The sequence below is a fragment of the Scaptodrosophila lebanonensis genome, unplaced genomic scaffold (genome assembly GCF_003285725.1).
Source record: "Scaptodrosophila lebanonensis strain 11010-0011.00,11010-0021.00 unplaced genomic scaffold, SlebRS2 tig00000101-arrow-pilon, whole genome shotgun sequence".
NCBI lineage: Eukaryota > Metazoa > Arthropoda > Insecta > Diptera > Drosophilidae > Scaptodrosophila > Scaptodrosophila lebanonensis.
Window position 1 is genome coordinate 2,050,449 of NW_022060569.1, and position 22,406 is coordinate 2,072,854.

At 36.9% G+C, this 22,406-nt stretch overlaps 1 protein-coding gene across 1 annotated transcript in view; it reads left to right on the top strand.

The window, feature by feature from the left end:
• The window catches only part of LOC115628083 (hemicentin-2), a 291,265-nt gene that overhangs the window by 242,036 nt on the left and 26,823 nt on the right, over positions 1-22,406 (top strand). The window contains exon 13 of the mRNA XM_030524060.1: positions 7,071-7,245. Within this exon, the coding sequence (XP_030379920.1) occupies positions 7,071-7,245 (175 nt within the window). The remainder of the gene's footprint in view (positions 1-7,070; positions 7,246-22,406) is intronic.

Below are 22,406 nucleotides of genomic sequence, written 5' to 3' on the forward strand. Positions count from 1 at the left end.
CATTTCGTTTATGAAACCTCAACGGTGATTTTACGGTGCAGTAGATATTGCAGCTTATAAATTTGGTGAACATTGTTTTTACTTTTAAACATATAGTCAGGTGTCAGTTCTACCTTGAACATTAGTTGGGGAATTTTATTTCTATTTATTATGTTCATTGTCATTTTGACTTCAAAGCCGTCATCTTTAAGTCCATCTTTTATCTCGCTGACTGGAACTATTGGCTCGATTCCTTTGATAACCACTTGTAATCCCTTGCTACTTTTAAGTTGGTAGGTGTAGTAGTTCATCTTTTCATCGTCGAAGTATTTAGCCACTGGTCGATACTTGTAGTTATTTTCGTCATTGACTTGTAATTTAGTTTCATTTGTGCTACCCCTTTTTATAGACGTAACATAGAATTTGTATTTGCCAATTTTGTTAGTGAGTTTTTTAACTAATTCAGTATAGTACAATTTTCCTGACGCACATAAATAGGTGGCGGCTTTACTTGCTTTGCCTTAGCTGTTTCGGCGTTATCTTCTTCAGGTAAACTGAAAATCGCGAATCAATTGTTTTTCATCGCATCAGTTGGTACAGTGTTTTTAGCTGTTTTAGTTATTTTGGGTGCGTTGTTTCTCTTAGTTGCTTGTGGGCTTAGTTTTCGTTTAATTTGCACATAGCGATCGAGCCCAATCTGTATTAACGCTCCGTTAGCGCTTTGCGTACTTTTCGGCTGGGAGACGGGGTGGTCGCAGTGAGTTGACAATACCGGGCGAAATACGAAAATCGACGTTCGTCTTGTTGTTGTTGCTGACGATCACGATTCTGGCTCTACCCAAAGAGTAAAATCTTATACTAGTTTTGTGCGAATGTATGTAACATACAGAAGGAGGCAGACCTCAAAAAAATATAGATATTATTGATCAGTATGAGTATGAGTGAGGAGTACATATAGCCATGTCCGTCTGGTCAAGTTTATTTTTTTATTCTGATACACCCCCCTTTCCCCCACAATTCGTGTTTTTTCATAACTCTCGTACATCCCGTTAGTTATTATGTGTCTGTATGCCAAGATTTCATCATGATAGGCCAATTCCGAAGAAAGTTATAGCCATACATAAAAAAGCCAAGCTCTGCTTGTAGCTCTGCCCCCAGCGCTGCCTCCAACTGTTGTTGTTGCTGCGTTGGTTCAACTTTGTGCTGCATACATACACGCGTATAAGCACGCAGAGACATTATTCTGATGTAAATGTTCGCTGTTGAAACTGTACATGAACATGTCTCCACTATCGTATATATGTATTGAATAATTTGTATTTAATTAAATTAAATTTTTGTCCTTTTGGCGGGAGGTACAGGGTATTTAGGAGTTGAGCCTGCTCAACTTAAGCATTCCTTTCTTGTTTCTTTGTTGTTTAAAGAGCTTATGCTCTTACTCGTTGGCATTACTTTATTTTTTTCACAAAATGTAGTTCGTTGTTCTTAGTTCAATTTACATGGGTCAAACGGGCAAAAATGCCCATGCATACCCCTTTTCGCGAATTAATTTGGTTTGGAATTAAAATACGTCCGACGTCTACGACGTTCAGTTATATTATTTGACTCGACTTGTCATCCTGATCAATAATATATACACTTTGTATGGTCTGTCACCCCTCCTTCTGCCTGTTACATACATTCGCACAAAACTAGTATACCCTTTCACCCTTTGGGTACAGGGTATAAAAATACGCTCCTTTCTTCTTTTTATACCCCGTATTCAAAAGGCATAATAGTTTCGTGCGCATATAATATGCACAGGAGAGTTGATCCCGCTCGTAGTTAGCTTTCATCTCTTGTTTTATATTACAACATTTTATGAAAAATCGATGTATCGATGTTAAGTTTTTCGATACATCGCTGCATCGATGTTCGTCATGGCGATGTTCATTTTAGACTTACATTACTATTGGGAATCTTGGGAATAGGACAGATTTTAAATATTATCCACATATCGGGAAAGCAGGAGGTCATAATTGAAGTATTAACAAGAGAGAACGCTACAGTCGAGCAAGCCCGACCGTGAAATACCCTGTACCCAGACAAACTTCAGTCACTGAGTTATATTCGCCCATAGCACAAGAAAAAAGAGGAAGAAGAAGAGCAAACTTGTTGCTGCAGTTTGTGGGGGGGGGTTCTACTGGAGAGAATTGTCTTAGAATTGACCGAATTGGAAACTAAAGTAGATGACTATACATAGATTGCGTGTGCAAAGTTTGGTTTATGTAGCTTTTGAAATGTAGACGGTATTGACGAAATTCGGTAGAGGAGGAAGGAGGGGAAAATTAAAAAAAATAAATAAACTCGTCCTTTCTCGGACCTAGGAGAATCTGGATACCAACTTTGGTTATTCTACTTTAGTCTCTGAGATCCTTGCGTTCATCCAGACGGACGGACATGTCTAGATCGATTTCTCTCGTCATGCTGATTCAGATATATACTTTATGGGGTCGGAGATGCTTCCTTCTGCATGTTCCATACTTTGCACAAACCTAATAGTATACCCTTTTTACACTACGGGTGCAGGGTATACAAATTTAATTAATTTTATGAAATATAAAATATTTAACACATGCATACACACATAAGTGTTTATGTACAATTTCAACAGCATACATTTACATCAGAATCGTGTCTATGCGTGCTTGTATGCAGAAATAAGTCAAAGCAGCAACAACAACAACAGCTGCCGGCAGAGCTTCAGCAAAGAATATATTTATGACTATAACTTTCTTCTTAATTGACCTATCATGATGAATGGCATACAGGCATATAATCACTATCTGGAGTTATTTGCCAAACCTGAGTACAAAATTCCAAAAATACGGGAGTTATGGAATAAACATGAATTTCGGGAGAGTGGGGGGATGCATCAGAAAAAATAAACAAACTTGATCTGCTTAGGGCTCAGGAGAACATGAATACGAAGTTCGATTATTCTAGCTCTTGTACTTTCTGAGGTCCCTGCGTTCATACAGACAGACGGACATGGCTATATATACTCCTTTCTCATACTGTTCAATAATATATATATTTTTTGGGGTCTGCCAAGCCTCCTTCTGTATGTTACATACATTCGCACAAAACTAGTGAAAATTTATATGATTTTATATAAATTGTATGAAAACGAAGAAAGATTGGGACGCTTGCTTTTAACTTTAACTTTAATATAGAAAACTTTATATAAAATGACGAAACGATGCGGTGGCGATTGTGCTTCTATTTAGTTCTATTTTACAACTAACTTCAAAATTCGGCTTACATGCTAAACTAAGCCTAAGGCGGCGAAAAAAGGGCGCGAGGCGACGTCCGCAAACGGCCGCTCTCGCGCTCTCTTTTCGCCCTAAACTAAAATTTAAATATTTCTTTTAAACTATCCTAATCTAAAACAGCATCTGCGCCAACAACTAGTATAAGCGTTTACCATTTGGGTACAGGGTACAAAAACCACTGCGAAATATATGGTAACTGTCGATGTCGACACAGCAAACTAAATGGAGCAACAGGTATTTTAATTTTTTGTTGCTCCCGACCCAGATCATAATTCCAAGGTTGAGAAAGAGCTAAACAATTTGCGCTCTGTCAAGTTGCTTCACACACACTTTGAATATTTAATCAACCGTTCAGACTTAAATATCTTTTTCCATAATACACAAAGTATTCACTGTCATATTGAAAACACTCGTTCTAACAAGCTTATGCTTCGGTCTTCAATTTAATGTTTTGTTGAGACTTCAACGTACTCCAATGAAGTATATGATATACCTGGTTTTACTATAGAAGAACGTTTAGATGTCGAACGACAATCAAGTAGAACGCGATCGAAAAGAGGCATCCTTATACATATTTATCAAAAAAGAAATATTCGATGATTGTAATATTTCCGGCTCGGCTGTATTCGAGTATGCCGGGTATAAATATAAATCTATTGAATTCCTAGTAATACAAGTATATAAATCTCCGTCCTACTCATTGCATAAATTTTGAACATAATTTGAGAGCTTATTTCGACAGCACACATTTATAAATAGCAAGTCTGTAGTATTAGGAGATTTTAATTTGTGCCTTTCTAGATCTCATGATTACAGGGCCTAAAAATTCTTATTATGAAATAATTTCAGTTCCTCACTTGATTTGATATCACCTACGGCCAGTTATAACACACATATTGATTGGTCATTTTCAAATATTTTAGACAACAGGCTCATTGCAAAAACTTTCAATACGGTGTTCAGTTACATAATGAACAAGTAAAAAAGCTAAAGTCGGGTGTCCCGACTTTGAAATACTCTGTACATATGCTTAGAATAATGATAGAAATTAAAAAAATTAAGAGAATTAAAAAAACAAGTAGAGAAGCTAAAGTCGGGTATCCCGACTTTGAAATACTCTGAACATATGTGTAGAATAATTATGCGTGTATGTGTGTATTTGTTTGTGTCTGTGTATGTCTCTTGTGCCTGAGCAAAGCAGTAACAACAACAACAGCTGCGGGCACTACTTGGTCTTATGTACATATATGGCTATAACTTCCTGTTAAATCGGCATATCACATCATGATCTTGGCATTTCGACTTATAATACCTAAACTAATCCAAAAAAATAAAACAAACACATAACGCATCTTTGTGCTAAATTTGGTGTCTCTACCTCTTATAGTCTCTGAGATCCAGGTGTTCATACGGACAGACAGACAGGGCTAGATCGACTCGTCTTGTCATGCTGATCAAGAATATATATACTTTGTGGGGTCTGCCTCGCCTTCTTCTGCCTGTTACATTTTCAGCTCCCGCAAACCTAATATACTCTTGTACATTTTATGTACAGAGTATAAACAGCTGCGGGCAGCCCTGGAGCATCAAATTTATTTATAGCTATAACTTCTTGTTAAATCGGTCTATCGTGATAACTTGGCATACGGACACATAATGACTAACTGGGGGTATTTGCAAAATTTGAGTTCAAAATTCCAAGAATTACGGGAGTTAGAGAAAATCGAATGGGAGAGGGGGAGAGGGAAATTCCAAAATACACATTAATACACTAGTTTTATGCGAATGTATGTAACACACAGAAGGAGGCGTTGCAGACCCCACAAAGCATATATATTCATTATCAGGGTGACAAGCCGAGTCGATATAGCCATGTCCGTCCGTCCGTCTGTATGAGCACAAGGATCTCAGAAGGTACAAGAGTTAGAGTTACCAAGTATTCAGGTGCCCATTAGCTCTAGGCGGGTCAAGTTTGTTTTTTTATTTTGATACACCCCCCCACTTCCCCCCTATGGGGGGTTTTCCGATTTTCCATTCGTATAATCTCGGCGACTATAAGACCTAGGAACACCAAATTTTTTGTCCAAGATGCCTTATGTGAATACGCAGAAATTGTGTATTTTGGAATTTCCCTCCCTCCCCCCTCTCCCATTCGATTTTCTCTAACTCCCGTAATTCTTGGAATTCCGAACTAAAATTTTGCAAATACCCCCAGTTAGTAATTATGTGTGTATGTTTGCCTAGTTTCATCATGATTTAATGATTTAACAAGAAGTTATAGCCATAAATATATTTGCTGCTGCAGCGCTGCTCAAGCGCTTACCCGCGGCTGTTGTTGATTCTGGTGCTTTGGTTGACTGCGAACATACTTACATACAGACACGAATATACGAGCATAAAGATACATACACTCAAATAGACGCAATTGCTTTGTGTACGTGCAATTAAACACCCTTTACGTGAGTTCGAATACCAAAAGAGGTAAAATCTATCAAAAATTGTTTTGTTAATTTTCTTACTTTTTTAAATTTCTATAATTATTTTAAACATATGTACAGAGTGATTCGGAGTCGGGACACCCGACTTCAGCTTTTTTACTTGTTTTAAAAACATCAATGTTTTATTCCCGGTGGTCGATGTCCTTTATAACTTGTCCCTCACTGATTTTTTATTATACCCTGTACCCGTAGGGTAAAAAGGGTATATTAGGTTTGTGCAAAGAATGTAATATGCAGAAGGAAGCATCTCCGACCCCATAAAGTATATATATTCTGAATCAGCATGACGAGAGAAATCGATCTAGACATGTCCGTCCGTCTGTCCGTCTGGATGAACGCAAGGATCTCAGAAACTATAAAAGCTAGAATAACCAAAGTTGGCATCCAGATTCTCCTAGGTCCGAGAAAGGACGAGTTTATTTTATTTTTTTTAATTTTCCCCCCCTTCCCCCGCTACAGAATTTCGTCAATAGCTTCCACATTTCAAATGCTACCTAAACCAAACTTTACATACATAATTTATATACAATTGTCTACTGTTGTTCATTTTCAATTTTCAATTTTATTCAATTTGGTCAATTCTAAGAAAAGTTATTAGCAAAACAAATTCTCTCCAGTACAACCCCCCCCCAAACTGCAGCAACAAGTTCGCTCTTCTTCTTTCTCTTTTTGCTGCTGCTATGGGCGCATATAACTCAGTGACGGAAGTTTACCTGGGTACAGGGTATTACACTGTCGGGCTTGCTCGACTGTAGCGTTCTCTCTTGTTTTTGTATGTTATACTTTCTTTGGTTTTTGTTATATTCCGTGAATTTGTGAAAATATCGTTTGTTTTGCATCATTTTGTATTTAATAGAAACAATTAACTTTATAAATAAGATAACAAGTCAAAATGAAGTGCTCCATTTATAGGCATCAATAAAATCTTATTAATCTTACTATTGCGTTGTCCAGATAGCGTGGATTGATGTGTTTGTTTGGTGGTTAAATGACTACGACGTTAAAGGCATGTGCTTAGGAAAGTATTTCGAGAGGAGAAATACCAGTTAGGGTCATGGTCTCGCCATGAGTGGGGCTCGAACCCACGACCCACGACAAGCAGGAGCTTGGTATGCTCGTGCGCTATCCAATACGCCACCGCGGCCACCTGTTTACAAATTAAAACATTCAAATTTTAAGCTGAAGTTGCCTGTAATTTTAAAGATATCAGTATTGAAACAAGCAATAACTTGGTTTTATATTTTATATTAAAGTTTTTAAAACTATTTATAAATTTCAGGAAGTGAAGGCAAACATCACTTCAACAACTGCTCGATTTACAGTTTCATCTTTGGCACCCGGTAATCTTTATACTTTGTTAATTACTGCATATAACTCTAAAGGCAAATCGGATCCAACCATTCTTACGGCAGCAATGCTTCGAATGCCTGAAAAACAACTAACCTCAGAACAAAGTAAGTAAAAAACTATTTCCAAAATGTAAGCATACATACGTATAGTTTGTATTAGTATGTTTTGTTGAACGACGTCGGACGTCGCTCCGCCGTGTAACAAATTTAAAGTGCAATTAACACCAATTTAATTCGCGAAAAGACGCTTAGGGTACGCATGAGCACCTGTGCTCGTGTTACCCATATAAATTATCTGTTAAAGGGTGGAATATTGCTTAAAATAAAGCAATGCTGTTGAGTAAGAGCACAAGCTCGGTAAACACCAAAGAAAAAATGAGCAAAACTCGTGCTCAGCAGCAACAACAACAACACGACCGTCGACTTTCGGCTGTTCGTACCAACAACGCATACTTCACCATACGCTCACCAGAGGTAATGGCACCTAAAACAACTGCATCACTGCAAGTTGACACGGAGAGAGCACGCTCTCTCTCGCCCGCTATAATATGCTCAGTCAGCATATTGCAAAGTGAGCCATGGAGTGCCCAGTGCCCGTCCCCAGACCCCTGCAGCCTTACCAACGAGCTTCTGATAACAACAACGACCAGTACATTGCTTTCGCTTACAACTGTGTCTTCGACTGTAACAACGACAACTACAACAACAACGGCAGTCTCTCAGCGCCCGGTATTGTCAACTCAGTGCGACCAGCTCCCCCTCTCTAAACCGAAAAGTACAAAGAGCGCAAGCAGAACGCTAATACAGACCGGGCTCGATCGCTATGTCCAAATTAAAAGAAGGTTAAGCCCACAATCAACTAAAACAAGAGAGAACGTTACAGTCGAGCAAGCCCGACAGTGAAATACCCTGTACCCAGGTAAACTTCCGACACTGAGGTATATGCGCCCATAGCAGAAGCAAAAAGAAGAAGAAGAAGAGCGGACTTGTTGCTGCAGTATGGGGGGATTGCACTGGAGAGAATTAAACAACGGTAGATAATTATATATAAATTATATGTGCAAAGTTTGGTTTAGGAAGCATTTGAAATGTGGACGCTATTGACGCTATTGAAATTCTGTAGCGGGGGAAGGGGGGCGAAATTCCAAAAAATAAAATAAACTCGTCCTTTCTCGGACCTAGGAGAATCTGGATACCAACTTTGGTTATTCTAGCTTTTATAGTTTCTGAGATCCTCGCATTCATCCTGACGGACAGACGGACGGACATGTCTAGATCAATTTCTCTCGTCATGCTGATCAAGAATATATATACTTGGAGATGCTTCCTTCTGTATGTTACATACTTTGCACAAACCTAATATACTCTTTTTACCCTACGGGTACAGGGTATAAAAAAACCAACGCACCTAAAATAACAAAAACATCGGAAAACACTGTGCCAAATGAAGCGCTGAAAAACAATAGATTCGCGATTCTCAGCGAAGCCGAAGAAAATAGCGTTGAAACACCAAAGGCCGCCACCTATTTATGTGCGTCAAGCAAATTGTACAGATTTGGTTAAAAAACTCAGTAATAAAATTGGCGAAAACAAATTCTATGTTACGTCGATAAGAAGAGGTAACATCAATGAAATTAAAATACAAGTCAACGACGAAAAAAACTATGGATCAGTGGCCAAATACCTCAACGATGAAAAAATGAGTTACTACACGTACCAACTTAAAAGTAGCAAGGGACTATAGTACAAGTGGTCATCAAAGGAATAGAGCCAACCGTTCCAGTCGAAGAGATAAAAGATGCACTAAAAGATAAGGGTTTTGAAGTCAAAATGGCCATGAACATAATAAACAAAAATAAAATTCCCCAACCAATGTTCAAGGTAGAATTGACACCTGACTCCATGCCTAAAGGTAAAAACGAACTTCACCAAATTTATAAACTGCAATATCTACTGCACCGTAGAATTACAGTTGAGGAACCGCATAAGCGAAATGGACCTGTCCAATGCACAAACTGCCAGGAATATGGGCATACAAAAACCTATTGTACCCTACGTGCAGTCTGCGTTGCCTGCGGGGATGTACACCCCTCTGAGCCCTGCCCCGTAAATAAGGAGGACCCATCTGCGAAGAAATGTAGCAATTGTGGGGGAAACCATACTGCCAACTATAGAGGTTGCCCTGTGTACAAAGAGTTAAAAAGTCGCATAAGCCAACAAAAAACCGCAGCTCGGAACCCTGTCATTCGACAAAACTTGCCGTACATACCACCAACTACGATTCCATGAGTATCTTTTGCTCAGGAGTTAAGTAACACTAACGAGTCGTATGCCTCAGTTTCTAAACCGAAACTTCAACAAGCCACTGCAGGAACAATGCACCATCAGGTACCGCAACAGAGGCCAGAAAATGGCATTTCGCAGCACAAATGCGAGCTCTTGCAGTTCCTCGATCATCATGACATTGACGCCATGCTCATATCAGAGACTCACCTAATGAACAAAAATTATTTTCATCTCAATGGCTTCAACTTCTATGCGACAAACCACCCCGAAGGTAAGGCTCATGGAGGTACTGGCATTCTTATAAAGCATCGCATCAGACACTATCCGCTGCCATCATTTGCTACAACTTATTTACAGGCCACAACAATTCAAATCGAAACTCAAAGCGGCTACTTAAGAATATCCGCAGTATACTGCCCACCGCGCTTATCTGTTTCTGAAGCAGAATTTGTACATTTCTTCGACCTACTGGGTGACCGCTTCATAGCAGCTGGTGACTACAATGCCAAACACACCCATTGGGGACCCCGACTCATCACCCCGAAAGGAAGACAACTATATAACGCCATAATAACACCAAGAAACAAGCTTGATTTTATTTCTCCAGGCTGGCCTACATATTGGTCCACAGATCCAAAGAAGCAACCCGACTTGATAGATTTTGCTGTTACAAGAAGAGTGCCACAGGCTCAGATTCGTGTGGAGCACTTATCAGACCTATCATCGGATCACTCGCCGATTCTTCTGCACCTTTGTGACCATCCACAGTTATTGGAACGCCCACATTTTCTAACTTATAGAAAAACAGATTGCTTAAATACAGGAAGAACATAAGTTTCCATATTGATGACTGCCCTAGCATTTATTGTAAAAATGACATAGATACCTCAGTTGAAGCATTAGTGTCTGTAATGTCACTGGCGGCAAAACATTCGACTCCAATAACTACAGCTAATAAACTTCACAAATGCAGCGGTCTCCCCAGGCACGTTGAAGAGCTGCTTCGCAATAAGAGAAAACTTCGGCGGGAGTGGCAAGCCCACAGATCACATGAATCAAAGGAGCGGTTAAAAATAGTCAACCATCTACTACGCAAAGCCCTAGAAGATAAAAAACACCGAGCTCAAATGGATTATATGGAGCAACTCTCCCCAAACAGCAAACGATTCCCATTGTGGAAAGCTAAATCAGGCGTATGTCCACCAATCGAAAGTGAATCACCATTACGTACCCAAAAAGGAAAATGGGCTCGCAGCAACGAAGAGAAGGCAAATGTATTTGCCGCCCATTTAGAAAGAGTCTTCAAACCACATCCAGCAACAAATAGCTTTGTGCTCCCACCAACCAATTATCTTGAAGCTACCACGCCTATCGCATTTCAAGCAGAACAAGTTACAAGTGTTATTAAGGACCAAGTTTCAAAGCAAAAAAAAGCGCCGGGCCACGATTTAATTTCCCCCAAAATGATCATCGAATTGCCGAGCTGTGCAGTATATCTTCTCACCATTATTTTCAACAGCATGATGAAATGGGGATATTTTCCTCAACAATGGAGAAAATCGGTCATCAAAATGATCCATAAAGCTGGAAAGGACAAGTCTCAGTCATCATCATATAGACCTATCAGTCTCCTGCCGTGTCTATCAAAGATATTCGAAAAACTGATCCTGAATCGCATCAAACAGCACCTACACACCAACAGTGCAGTTTTCGCGAAAAACATGGAACCGTTGAACAAGTCAACCGAATAACCTCTGAGATACGAAATGCATTTGAAAAACGAGAGTATTGCTCCGCTGTTTTTCTGGATGTCGCCCAAGCCTTCGACCGCGTTTGGCTGGATGGCTTAATTCACAAAATCAAAATATTACTTCCACAGAACATCCATAAAATACTGGAGTCATACCTACAGCAAAGAAGTTTCGCAGTTAGATGCAAAGATTTCCTCTCCGAATACCATCCAATTGAAGCTGGCGTACCCCAAGGGAGCGTGCTTGGACCAACACTGTATATTATATACACAGCAGATATACCGACAAACAGTCGTACAACAATTTCGACATTTGCTGATGATAATGCCATCCTAAGTCGCTCCAAGTGCCCAAAAAGAGCTACAGAACTTTTATCATCTCACCTCGAGGCCATACAAGAATGGCTAGCAGACTGGCGCATACATGTAAACGAGCAAAAGTGCAAACATGTCACCTTTACCCTAAACAAACAAACCTGCCCTCCATTGTCGCTAAACAGCATCAATATTCCACAAGAAACCGAAGTATCATACCTTGGTGTCCATTTGGATAGACGGCTTACTTGGCGTGAGTACATCAAAAAGAAAACAGATCAACTAAAACTAAAAGCTATTAATCTACATTGGCCGTTCACGACTAAAACTGGAGTACAAAGTACTCTTGTACAATGCTGTTCTCAAACCAATTTGGACATATGGCTCTGAATTATGGGGAAACGCTTCCATTAGTAATTTAGAGTTAATCGAGAGAGCTCAATTGAGGATACTGAGAACCATCACTGGGGCAGTGATAATATCCGCGAAGATTTAAATGTGGGATCCGTTAAAGATGATATCGCCAAGGTGAAAGCAAAGTACCAGCTTAAGCTTCGGAACCATCCGAACAGACTTGCACAGAATTTAACTTGTCAGGCTAGCCATACACGACTCCGGCGAAGAGACCTCCCCACCCAGCAATAACAGTTAGGACCGTAAAGAAAAATATTTAATTGTAATTAATTAAATAACTGTATTAGATTAAGATTTTATTACTTATCGTAAGTCTCCTAGAGAGAAGATCCGATAAATAAAGAAAGCTTACAAAAAAAAAAATAATTATTATTTAATTAAATTAAAGACATGTGCATGTGCAGTTTCAGCAGCATACATTTACATCAGAATCGTGTTTATATGCGTGTATGTATCAGAGAACTGCAATGAGTATGTTCGAGTATGTTCGACCACCCTTGCTGAAAATTCAATCAAATCAGATCTTTGCTTGGTTGCAAACGAGCACGAACGAGTTGAGTACTCTCAGCATTTTTCTTATGATCGAACTTGCATGAGCAATCTTTCCAATTTTACGAACAAGCACCGGTCTTGATTGGTTTGTTTTCGAGCACACCAGGCTCGGTCACTTTGCTTATTGCGGTCGGTTCGAACGAGTACCGGCCTTGACTGGCTTGCTTTCGAACAGTTCAGGCTCGGTCACTTCGAGTATTCTGTTCGTTGCGAACGGGTACCAGCCTTGATTGGTTTGCTTTCAAATACTTCAGGCTCGGTCACTTCATTTAAGATGACTGGGTCCTGATCAAGCAAACCAGACATTGCAGAATGAGCGTTTGATCGAACGAGTATAGTGCCGTTATTTTTCGAGTATTGCTTGGGTATTGCGCGAGCTATACTCGGGTAATACTCGACTATATTTATGTATTTGTGCGTGCATGTGTTGTTTGCAATTATGCGCAAACATCTGTATATGTATGTAGGTGTTTTAAATAAAGAGGTACAGAATGAAAAGAAAACATATGTATACATATTTATATATTTATATATTATATTATTTATATTTATTTTTATACTCTGTACATAAAATGTACAAGAGTATATTAGGTTTGCGGAAGCTGAAAATGTAACAGGCAGAAGGAGGCGTGGCAGACCCCACAAAGTATATATATTCTTGATCAGCATGACAAGACGAGTCGATCTAGCCCTGTCTGTCTGTCTGTGCGTCTGTCCGTATGAACACCTGGATCTCAGAGACTATAAGAGATAGAGACACCAAACTTTGCACAAATATACGTTATGTGTGTACGCTGTGCAAGTTTGTTTTATTTTTTGGATTTTCCCCCCTATGGGGGTTTTCCGATTTTCCATTCGTATAATCTCGGCGACTATAAGACCTAGGAACACCAAATTTTTTGTCCAAGATGCCTTATGTGAATACGCAGAAATTGTTTATTTTGGAATTTCCCTCCCTCCCCCCTCTCCCATTCGATTTTCTCTAACTCCCGTAAATCTTGGAATTTCGAACTCAAATTTTGCAAATACCCCCAGTTAGATATTATGTGTCTGTATACCAAGTTTCTATGATAGACCGATTTAACAAGAAGTTATAGCCATAAATATATTTGCTGCTCAATAGATGCGCATAGGCATACATACACTCACACAGACGCAATTGCTATGTAAATGTGCAATTACACACCATTTACGTGAATTCGAATACCGAGAAAGGTAAAATCGACCAAATTTTTTTTTTTTATTTTTTAATTTTTTTTTGTTTTCTATAATTATTGTAAACATATGTACAGAGTATTTCAAAGTCGGGACACCCAACTTTAGCTTTTTTACTTGTTTTAATTTCTATAATTATTTTAAACATATGTACAGAGTATTTCAAAGTCGGGACACCCGACTTTAGCTTTTTTACTTGTTATATTATGATATTTAGCATGATTTTATTTCTTAAAAAAGGAACTCAAATATCTTAAAAAAATTAAATTAATTTAAATTAAAATAAAAATGAAGGTATTTCTTTTCGCTAATAGTTTTGTTGGATTCTTTAATTTATATGCATATACATACTTGCATATAATTTACTAGCAGGTATTGCCCGTCTTAACCCGGCTCAATATAATGTTTCCAATTGTATTTATTTTAACCTATAACCTACCCATATGTTTTCACCTTATAAGTTACCAGTAGGAAGGCATTTAAGGTATTTAAATGAACATTTTCTGTTCTTGACAAAAAATTGTTCAGTAGTCCGTTACATTTTTGTTCTTGCCAAACTATTTCGTTAAACGAACATGACCACTATAACTAATATTTTTTAAAGCTCGTTTTCGCCCCTTTGGATCTAGAATTTTCCAAAAGCCTTTTTTAGTGTGCTCCTACACTATGATGGATACTATGAAAGGATACTTGAGTCCAAATTTCATCTTTTACCGTTTGGGCTGTGCGGTGATCACCAATTAGTCAGGACAAACTGTTTTATATATAGAGACAAGCAGGTATTGCCCGTCTTAACCCGGCTCAATATAATGTTTCCAATTGTATTTATTTTGTGTGTGCATAACCTACCCATATGTTTTCACCTTATAAGTTACCAGTAGGAAGGCATTTAAGGTATTTAAATGAACATTTTCTGTTCTTGACAAAAAATTATTCAGTAGTCCGTTACATTTTTGTTCTTGCCAAACTATTTCTTTAAACGAACATGACCACTATAACTAATATTTTTTTAAACCTCCCCCCTTTGGAGTTAGAATTTTCCAAAAGCCTTTCTTAGTGTGCTCCTACACTATGATGGATACTATGAAAGGATACTTGAGTCCAAATTTCATCTTTTACCGTTTGGGCTGTGCGTTGATCACCAATTAGTCAGGACAAACTGTTTTATATATAGAGATAACGCAACGTTTTAAGATAGACTATGTGCAAAAAAGGGGAATAATTATAAGGGTATATCCTAATTTTAAATTCACATTTGAGTCAATACGGTCACGCACAAACTCGGAATATGAAACACGGCACTCGTGTCAATGCCGTGCAGCGATGAGCCACGATCAAAAAGCACTGACAATTCTCATCTCAATTTGCTAGAGTAAAACTTTCGATAGTTGAAGTCACCGATACCATCAAAATATCGAAGTTTGAATGCAATAAGCAGAATATTTAAATAATAAAATCTAATTATTTATTGAGATCGATAAGAACAAATCATATACATACATACATCTGCCCGCAATGCGAAGCAGAATATGCGTAGCTCCGTTATTCGGTTTCTGCTTTACTATCGCTTACGCAGTCGTTGCTTAGCGACGGTAACTGTAAACTTTTGGCGTTTTGCCTTTGCAATTAACATTAAATGGTCAAAACGAAAGAAGATGAGCGAGCCAACAACTTGAAGTTGTTGTTGTTGTTTTGTATTTACATGCTTCATACATATACAGGCATAGATACATATGCTTGTACATATGTATGTATGCATGGGCACACATAGACACGAACTGTTCCCAACTATTTGATATTTGATATATGGCAAGTAAAAAACATATTGCTATATTTTAATCGTTGAATGCCAATTTGTTGATATAGTTATGTTGATTACATTACCCAAATTTGAAATCGATCGGACAAAATTTATAACACAAACTATTCATTTGAAAAAGTGAATAAATATTAAAACCCCAATAATAAAATTAAATGCGATATATCGAAAATATCGATACTTGTGTTGATATATCGTAATACATGTCGAATACAAATACATCGAAAAACATCGTTTGAGAGTTATTGATTATAATACTGTATTCGATTGTACACTGTACACATACATACATACAAATTTATTTGTATGTGTACTGCAACTGTAAACTTTTGGCATTTTGCGTATGTAATGAACAGGCGTAAATGATCAAAACGAAAGAAGATTTGCGAGCCAATAACTTGAAGTTGTTGTTTTAAAAATTTTGATTTGAAACCATAGAAAACTATTTTTTACAATTAAACAACAGTGTTCGATAGCCCACTGCATACTTGTACATACAAACCTATATACATATGTATATAGGAATGTATGAACGTACATACATACTTATTGATGTACATACATACATATGTACATGCTATACATACAGACGTATGTACGTATGTAATACATATGGTGCTGGCGTAATTCATAATGCGAAATTCTTTCTAAGGGGAGAAATGTCCCCCCTGCCCAACCTGCGTACGCCCTTGTAGTCCGTTGTCCTAAAAACCCCTTATGCCAAATGTACTAAACAAAGAAAAAATAGCATAAAAATGTTTATGTTATAATGTTAATAATTTTTAATTAATTAACATTTCTTGCCTTGTCAGTGGAAGACGAATGTACTTTTGTACATACATATGTATGTATGTATGTACATACATGTGTACAAATGAACATTCACACATTAGTGTCTCACATTTTGCTTTGGCTACTTCAACCGTTTACGCGCAACTACACGAACAGCTGCTTGTATGTATGTATGTGTGTGTGTGTGTATGTATACTTAGTTGTCCCCAACTGTTTGATATTTTGTATTGTTCTACCTGCATTTGTAAAATGCATATTTTAAAAATCGTTAAATGCAAAGTTGTAATTTTAGTTACGTAGATTATATTACCCAAATTTGAAATCGATCTGACAAAATTTATAACACAAACTTTTCATTTGAAAAAATGAATAAATATTAAAACCCCAATAATTCAAGCTCCAACACAAATTTTGAAAAACCGAGTATGCAGTTTTGTTTGTATTCTTTTATAGATTATAAAACCTAAATTTAAAGTTGATCGATTCAAAAATGCAGAATTTTCAAACAAACTTTGGAGCTACTTTTCCCCCCTTTGGAGCTCGAATTTTCCAAAATCCCTTCTTAGTGCGCATCTACACCATGATAGGATACTTGAGCCCAAATTTCAGTTTCCTAGCTTTTACCGTTTGGGCTGTGGGGTGTTGATTGTGTTTCAATTTTTCCACGGAAAACCCCCCTTTTTTCATGCCCCAGGAAAAATGGTGAAAAACCAAGTATACAGTTTTTCTTGTATGCTTTTTGAGAGTATACAAACTAAGTTTGAAGTTAATTGGATGAAAATTGTAGATTTTTCATACAAACGTTGGAGCCCGTTTTCCCCCCTTTGGCGTTCGAATTTTCCAAAACCCCTTCTTAGTGCTCACCTACACCACTGAAGACAACATGTGTCCAATTTTCAGCCTCTTAGCTCTTACCGTTTGGGCTGTGCGTTGATTGCACATAGCTTTTCGTTTACCGAATTTTCCACCGGAAAATCATTATTATTCAGGCCGCAGGAAAAATATTGAAAATCCAAGTATACAGTTGTTTTTGGATTCTTTTTGAGAATATACAAACTAAGTTTGAAGTTAATCGGATAAAAATTGTAGATCTTTCATACAAACGTTGGAGCTCGTTTTCCCCCCTTTGGAGCTCGAGTTTTCCGAAACCCCTTCTTAGTGCTCACTTTCACTATAAGAGGGATCTTGTGTCCAAATTTCAGCTTCCTAGCTCTTACCGTTTGGGCTGTGCGTTGATTGCCAATCAGTCAGTCAGTCAGTCAGTCAGTCAGTCAGTCAGTCAGGACAAACTGTTTTATATATTTAGAGATAACGCAACGTTTTAAGATATAGATAGACTATGTGCAAAAAAGGGGAATAATTATAAGGGTATATCCTAATTTTAAATTCACATTTGAGTCTTTTCGTGCCATATTGAGTCAATACGGTCACGCACATACTCGGAATATGAAACACGGCACTCGTGTCAATGCCGTGCAGCGATGAGCCACGATCAAAAAGCACTGATAATTCTCATCTCAATTTGCTAGAGTAAAACTTTCGATAGTTGAAGCCACCGATACCATCAAAATATCGAAGTTTGAATGTAATAATTAAAATATTTAAATAATAAAATCTAATTATTTATTGAGATCATCATCATAAGAACAAATCATATACATACATACATCTGCCCGCAATGCGAAGCAGAATATGCGTACGTCCGTTTTCGGATTCTGCTGTGCGAGCTGTGCGAGATGTGCGAGCCAACAACTTGAAGTTGTTCTTGTTGTTTTGTATGTACATGCTACATACTATACATATACAGGCATACATACATATGCATGTACATATGTATGTATGCATGGGCACACATAGACACGAACTGTTGCTTGTTGTATGTATGTGTGAGTGCGTGTATGTGATGTCCCCAACTATTTGATATTTGATATATGGCAAGTAAAAAACATATTGCTATATTTTAATCGTTGAATGCCAATTTGTTGATATAGTCATGTTGATTACATTTGAAATCGATCGGACAAAATTTATAACACAAACTATTCATTTGAAAATGTGAATAAATATTAAAAGCCCAATAATAAAATTAAATGCGATATATCGAAAATATCGATACTTGTTGATATATCGTAATACATGTCGAATACAAATACATCGAAAAACATCGTTTGAGAGTTATTGATTATAATACTGTATTCGATACATACATACATACAAATGTACGGTAACTGTAAACTTTTGGCATTTTGCGTATGCAATTAACAGCCGTAAATGATCAAAACGAAAGATTTGCGAGCCAATAACTTATAGTTGTTGTTTTAACTTATAGTTGTTGTTTTAAAAATTTTGATTTGAAACCATAGAACACTATTTATTACAATTAAACCACAGTGTTCGATGGCCCACTGCATACATACAAACCTATCTATCTATGTATATATGTACATATGTATATAAAACAGTTTGTCCTGACTGACTGACTGATTGGTGATCAACGCACAGCCCAAACGGTAAAGGCTAGGAAGCTGAAATTTGGGCTCAAGTATCCTGTCATAAAGTAGGTGCTCACTAAGAAGGGATTTTGGAAAATTCGAGCTCCAAAGGGGGGAAAGCGAGCTCCAAAATTTGTTTGAAAAATCTTCAGTTTTCCACCAATCAACTTTAAATTTGATTTTTATAATCTATAAAAGAATACAAACAAAACTGCATATCGGATTTTCGAAATTTGTGGTGGAGCTTGAATTGGGGTTTTAATATTTATTCACCTATTCAAATGAAAAGTGTGTGTTATAAATTTTTTCCGATCGATTTCAAATTGGTGACTGTAATCTACGTAACTAAATCTACAACTTTGCGTTCAAGGATTTTCAAAATATGCATTTTACAAATGCAGGCAGTTCAAACAATACAAAATATCAAACAGTTGGGGACAACTAAGTATACATACACACACACACACACATACAAGCAGCTGTTCGTGTAGTTACGTGCAAACGATTGAAATAGTCACAGCAAAATGTGAGACACTAATGTGTGAATGTCCATAGATACATATGTATGTGCACATCTATGTATGTACATATGTATCTACATATGTATGTATGTACATTCGTCTTGCACTGACAGAGCAAGAAATGTTAATTAATTGAAAATTATATAACATTTTTAAAAGTAATTTTTTCTTTGTTTAGTGCATTTGGCATTAGTGTTTTCATTAATAACTTTATGCAGCAACAACAAATATCAAATAGTTGGGGACATCACATACACACACTCACACACAACAAGCAACAGTTCGTGTCTATGTGGGTGGTTCTCTACGTACGGTTGAAAAAGTAAAGAGAAACATACATTTGTATGCCTGTGTATGAATATAGCATGTATGTACATTCGTATTAATGTATACATTGGGCAATCGAACACAGTTGTTTGATTGTAAATAAAATAATGCTCTAAAAACAACAACAACTGCAAGTCATTAGCTCGCTCTTCTTCTTTCGTTTTGACCATTTAATGTTAATTGCAAAGGCAAAACGCCAAAAGTTTACAGCTACCGTCGACGACTGTGTAAGCGATAGTAAAGCAGAAACCGAATATCGGAGCTACACATATTCTGCTTCGCATTGCGGGCAGATGTATGTATGTATGTATATGATTTGTTCTTATTGATCTCTATAAATAATTCGATTTTATTATTTAAATATTCTGCTTATTGCATTCAAACTTCGATATTTTGATGGTATCGGTGCCAGTGGTTTTTGATCGTGGCTCATCGCTGCACGGCATTGACACGAATACCGTGTTTCATATTCCGAGTTTGTGCGTGGCCGTATTGACTCAATATGACACGAAAAGACTGTTTTATGTTTATGTTATAATGTTAATAATTTTTAATTAATTAACATGTCTTGCCCTGTCAGTGGAAGACGAATGTACTTTTGTACATATGTATGTATGTATGTATGTATGTACATACATGTGTACAAATGAACATTCACACATTAGTGTCTCACATTTTGCTTTAGCTACTTCAACCGTTTGCACGCAACTACACGAACAGCTGCTTGTATGTATGTATGTGTGTGTGTGTATGTATACTTAGTTGTCCCCAACTGTTTGATATTTTGTATTGTTTGTTCTGCCTGCTTTTGTAAAATGCATATTTTGAAAATCCTTGAATGCAAAGTTGTAATTTTAGTTACGTAGATTACCCAAATTTGAAATCGATCGGAAAAAATTTATAACACAAACTTTTCATTTGAAAAAATGAATAAATATTAAAACCCCAATAATTCAAGCTCCAACGCAAATGCGAAAAACCGAGTATGCAGTTTTGTTTGTATTCTTTTATAGATTATAAAAACCAAATTTAAAGTGGATCGATTCAGAAATGCAGAATTTTCAAACCAACTTTGGACCTCGACTTCCCCCCTTTGGAGCTCGAATTTTCCAAAACCCCTTCTTAGTGAGCACCTACATTATGACAGGATACTTGAGCCTAAATTTCAGTTACCTTACTGTTACCGTTTGGGCTGTGGGGTGTTGATTATGTTTCAATTTTTCCACGGAAAACCCAAACAAATTGCATCTTGCATAGGGCAAGGTAATTATTATAACATCGTGAATTAAGAAGAACAAAATTCGATTTCGCTATAGAGTATTTATAGAAGTCAAGAGATAGGCCCGACTGCTTATACTTTTTAAAACACCTATATTTAACATTTTTTAAGTTGGAAAGTCTTGATGAAAACCAAGGAGGTTTTGAAGTTAGGAAGCTGAAATCTGGCCACAAGATCCCTCTTATAGTGAAAGTGAGCACTAAGAAGCGGTTTCGGAAAACTCGAGCTCCAAAGGGGGGGAAACGAGCTCCAACGTTTGTATGAAAAATCTAAAATTTATCCGATTAACTTCAAACTTAGTTTGTATACTCTCACAAAAAAATACAAGAAAAACTGTATACTTGGTTTTTCACCATTTTTCCTGGGGCATGAAAAAGGGGGGGTTTGTTCATTTTTTCTGATCCACCTCCCCACTCCCCCCTATTAACGATTTTCTATAACTCCCGTAATTCTTGGAATTTTAAAATTTGGTAGACACATCCAGTTAGTAATTATATATCCGTATACCAAGTTTCATTATGATAGGTTGATCAGAAAGAAAGTTATAGCCATATAACCATATAACATACATATGTACAAGTACACAAACACGCATAAGGCACGATTCTGATGTAAATGTAAATGTATGTATGCATGCATGGAATATTTAATTTAGGTTATTAATTAAATTAATTTAGTTAGTTCTCTGTTTTTAGATCATCTACGCCTTTTAAAATTTTTTAAAATTAATTGCAAAGACAAAATGCCAAAAGTTTACAGTTGCCGTCGCTAGGCAACGACTGAGTAAGCGATAGTAAAGCAGTAACCGAATAACGGAGCTACGCATATTCTGCTTCGCATTGCGGGCAGTATGTACATATATGAATTGTTCTAATTGATCTCAATAAATTATAAGATTTTATTATTTAGTATTTAGATATTCTGTTCAAGGCATTCAAAAAAAAAAAATTAATTTAGTTAATTATATTCAACACATGCATACATACATAAGTGTTTATGTAATAGAATAAATACGAGCTTAAAAATATATTATATTATTATGAACACTATGGTCATGTGTGTGTACGTTTAACGAAATATTTTGGCAAGAACAAAAATGTAACGGACTACTGAACAATTTTTTGTCAAGAACAGAAAATGTTCATTTAAATACCTTAAATGCCTTACTACTGGTAACTAATAAGGTGAATGCATATGAGTAAGTCATGCACACACAAAATAAATACAATTTGAAACAATTTATTGAGCCGGGTTAAAATGGGCAATACCTGCTAGTATTAAATATTTAGTGGATGTTATGTAGGAAATGTATTTCAAATCCTTCTAAAATATTTATAAACATATTTAATTTAAGTAAAACATTTGTGGAATGTGAGTTTAAAGACAGGGGAACTCCACATTTTTCCCACTCTTAAGAGAATCCTGTGCACTTGGGGTATACACGTATAAATTAGACGCAAATTCTTCTTTCAGTCCAAATAGGCCAATGGCCAAACTGAGTAAC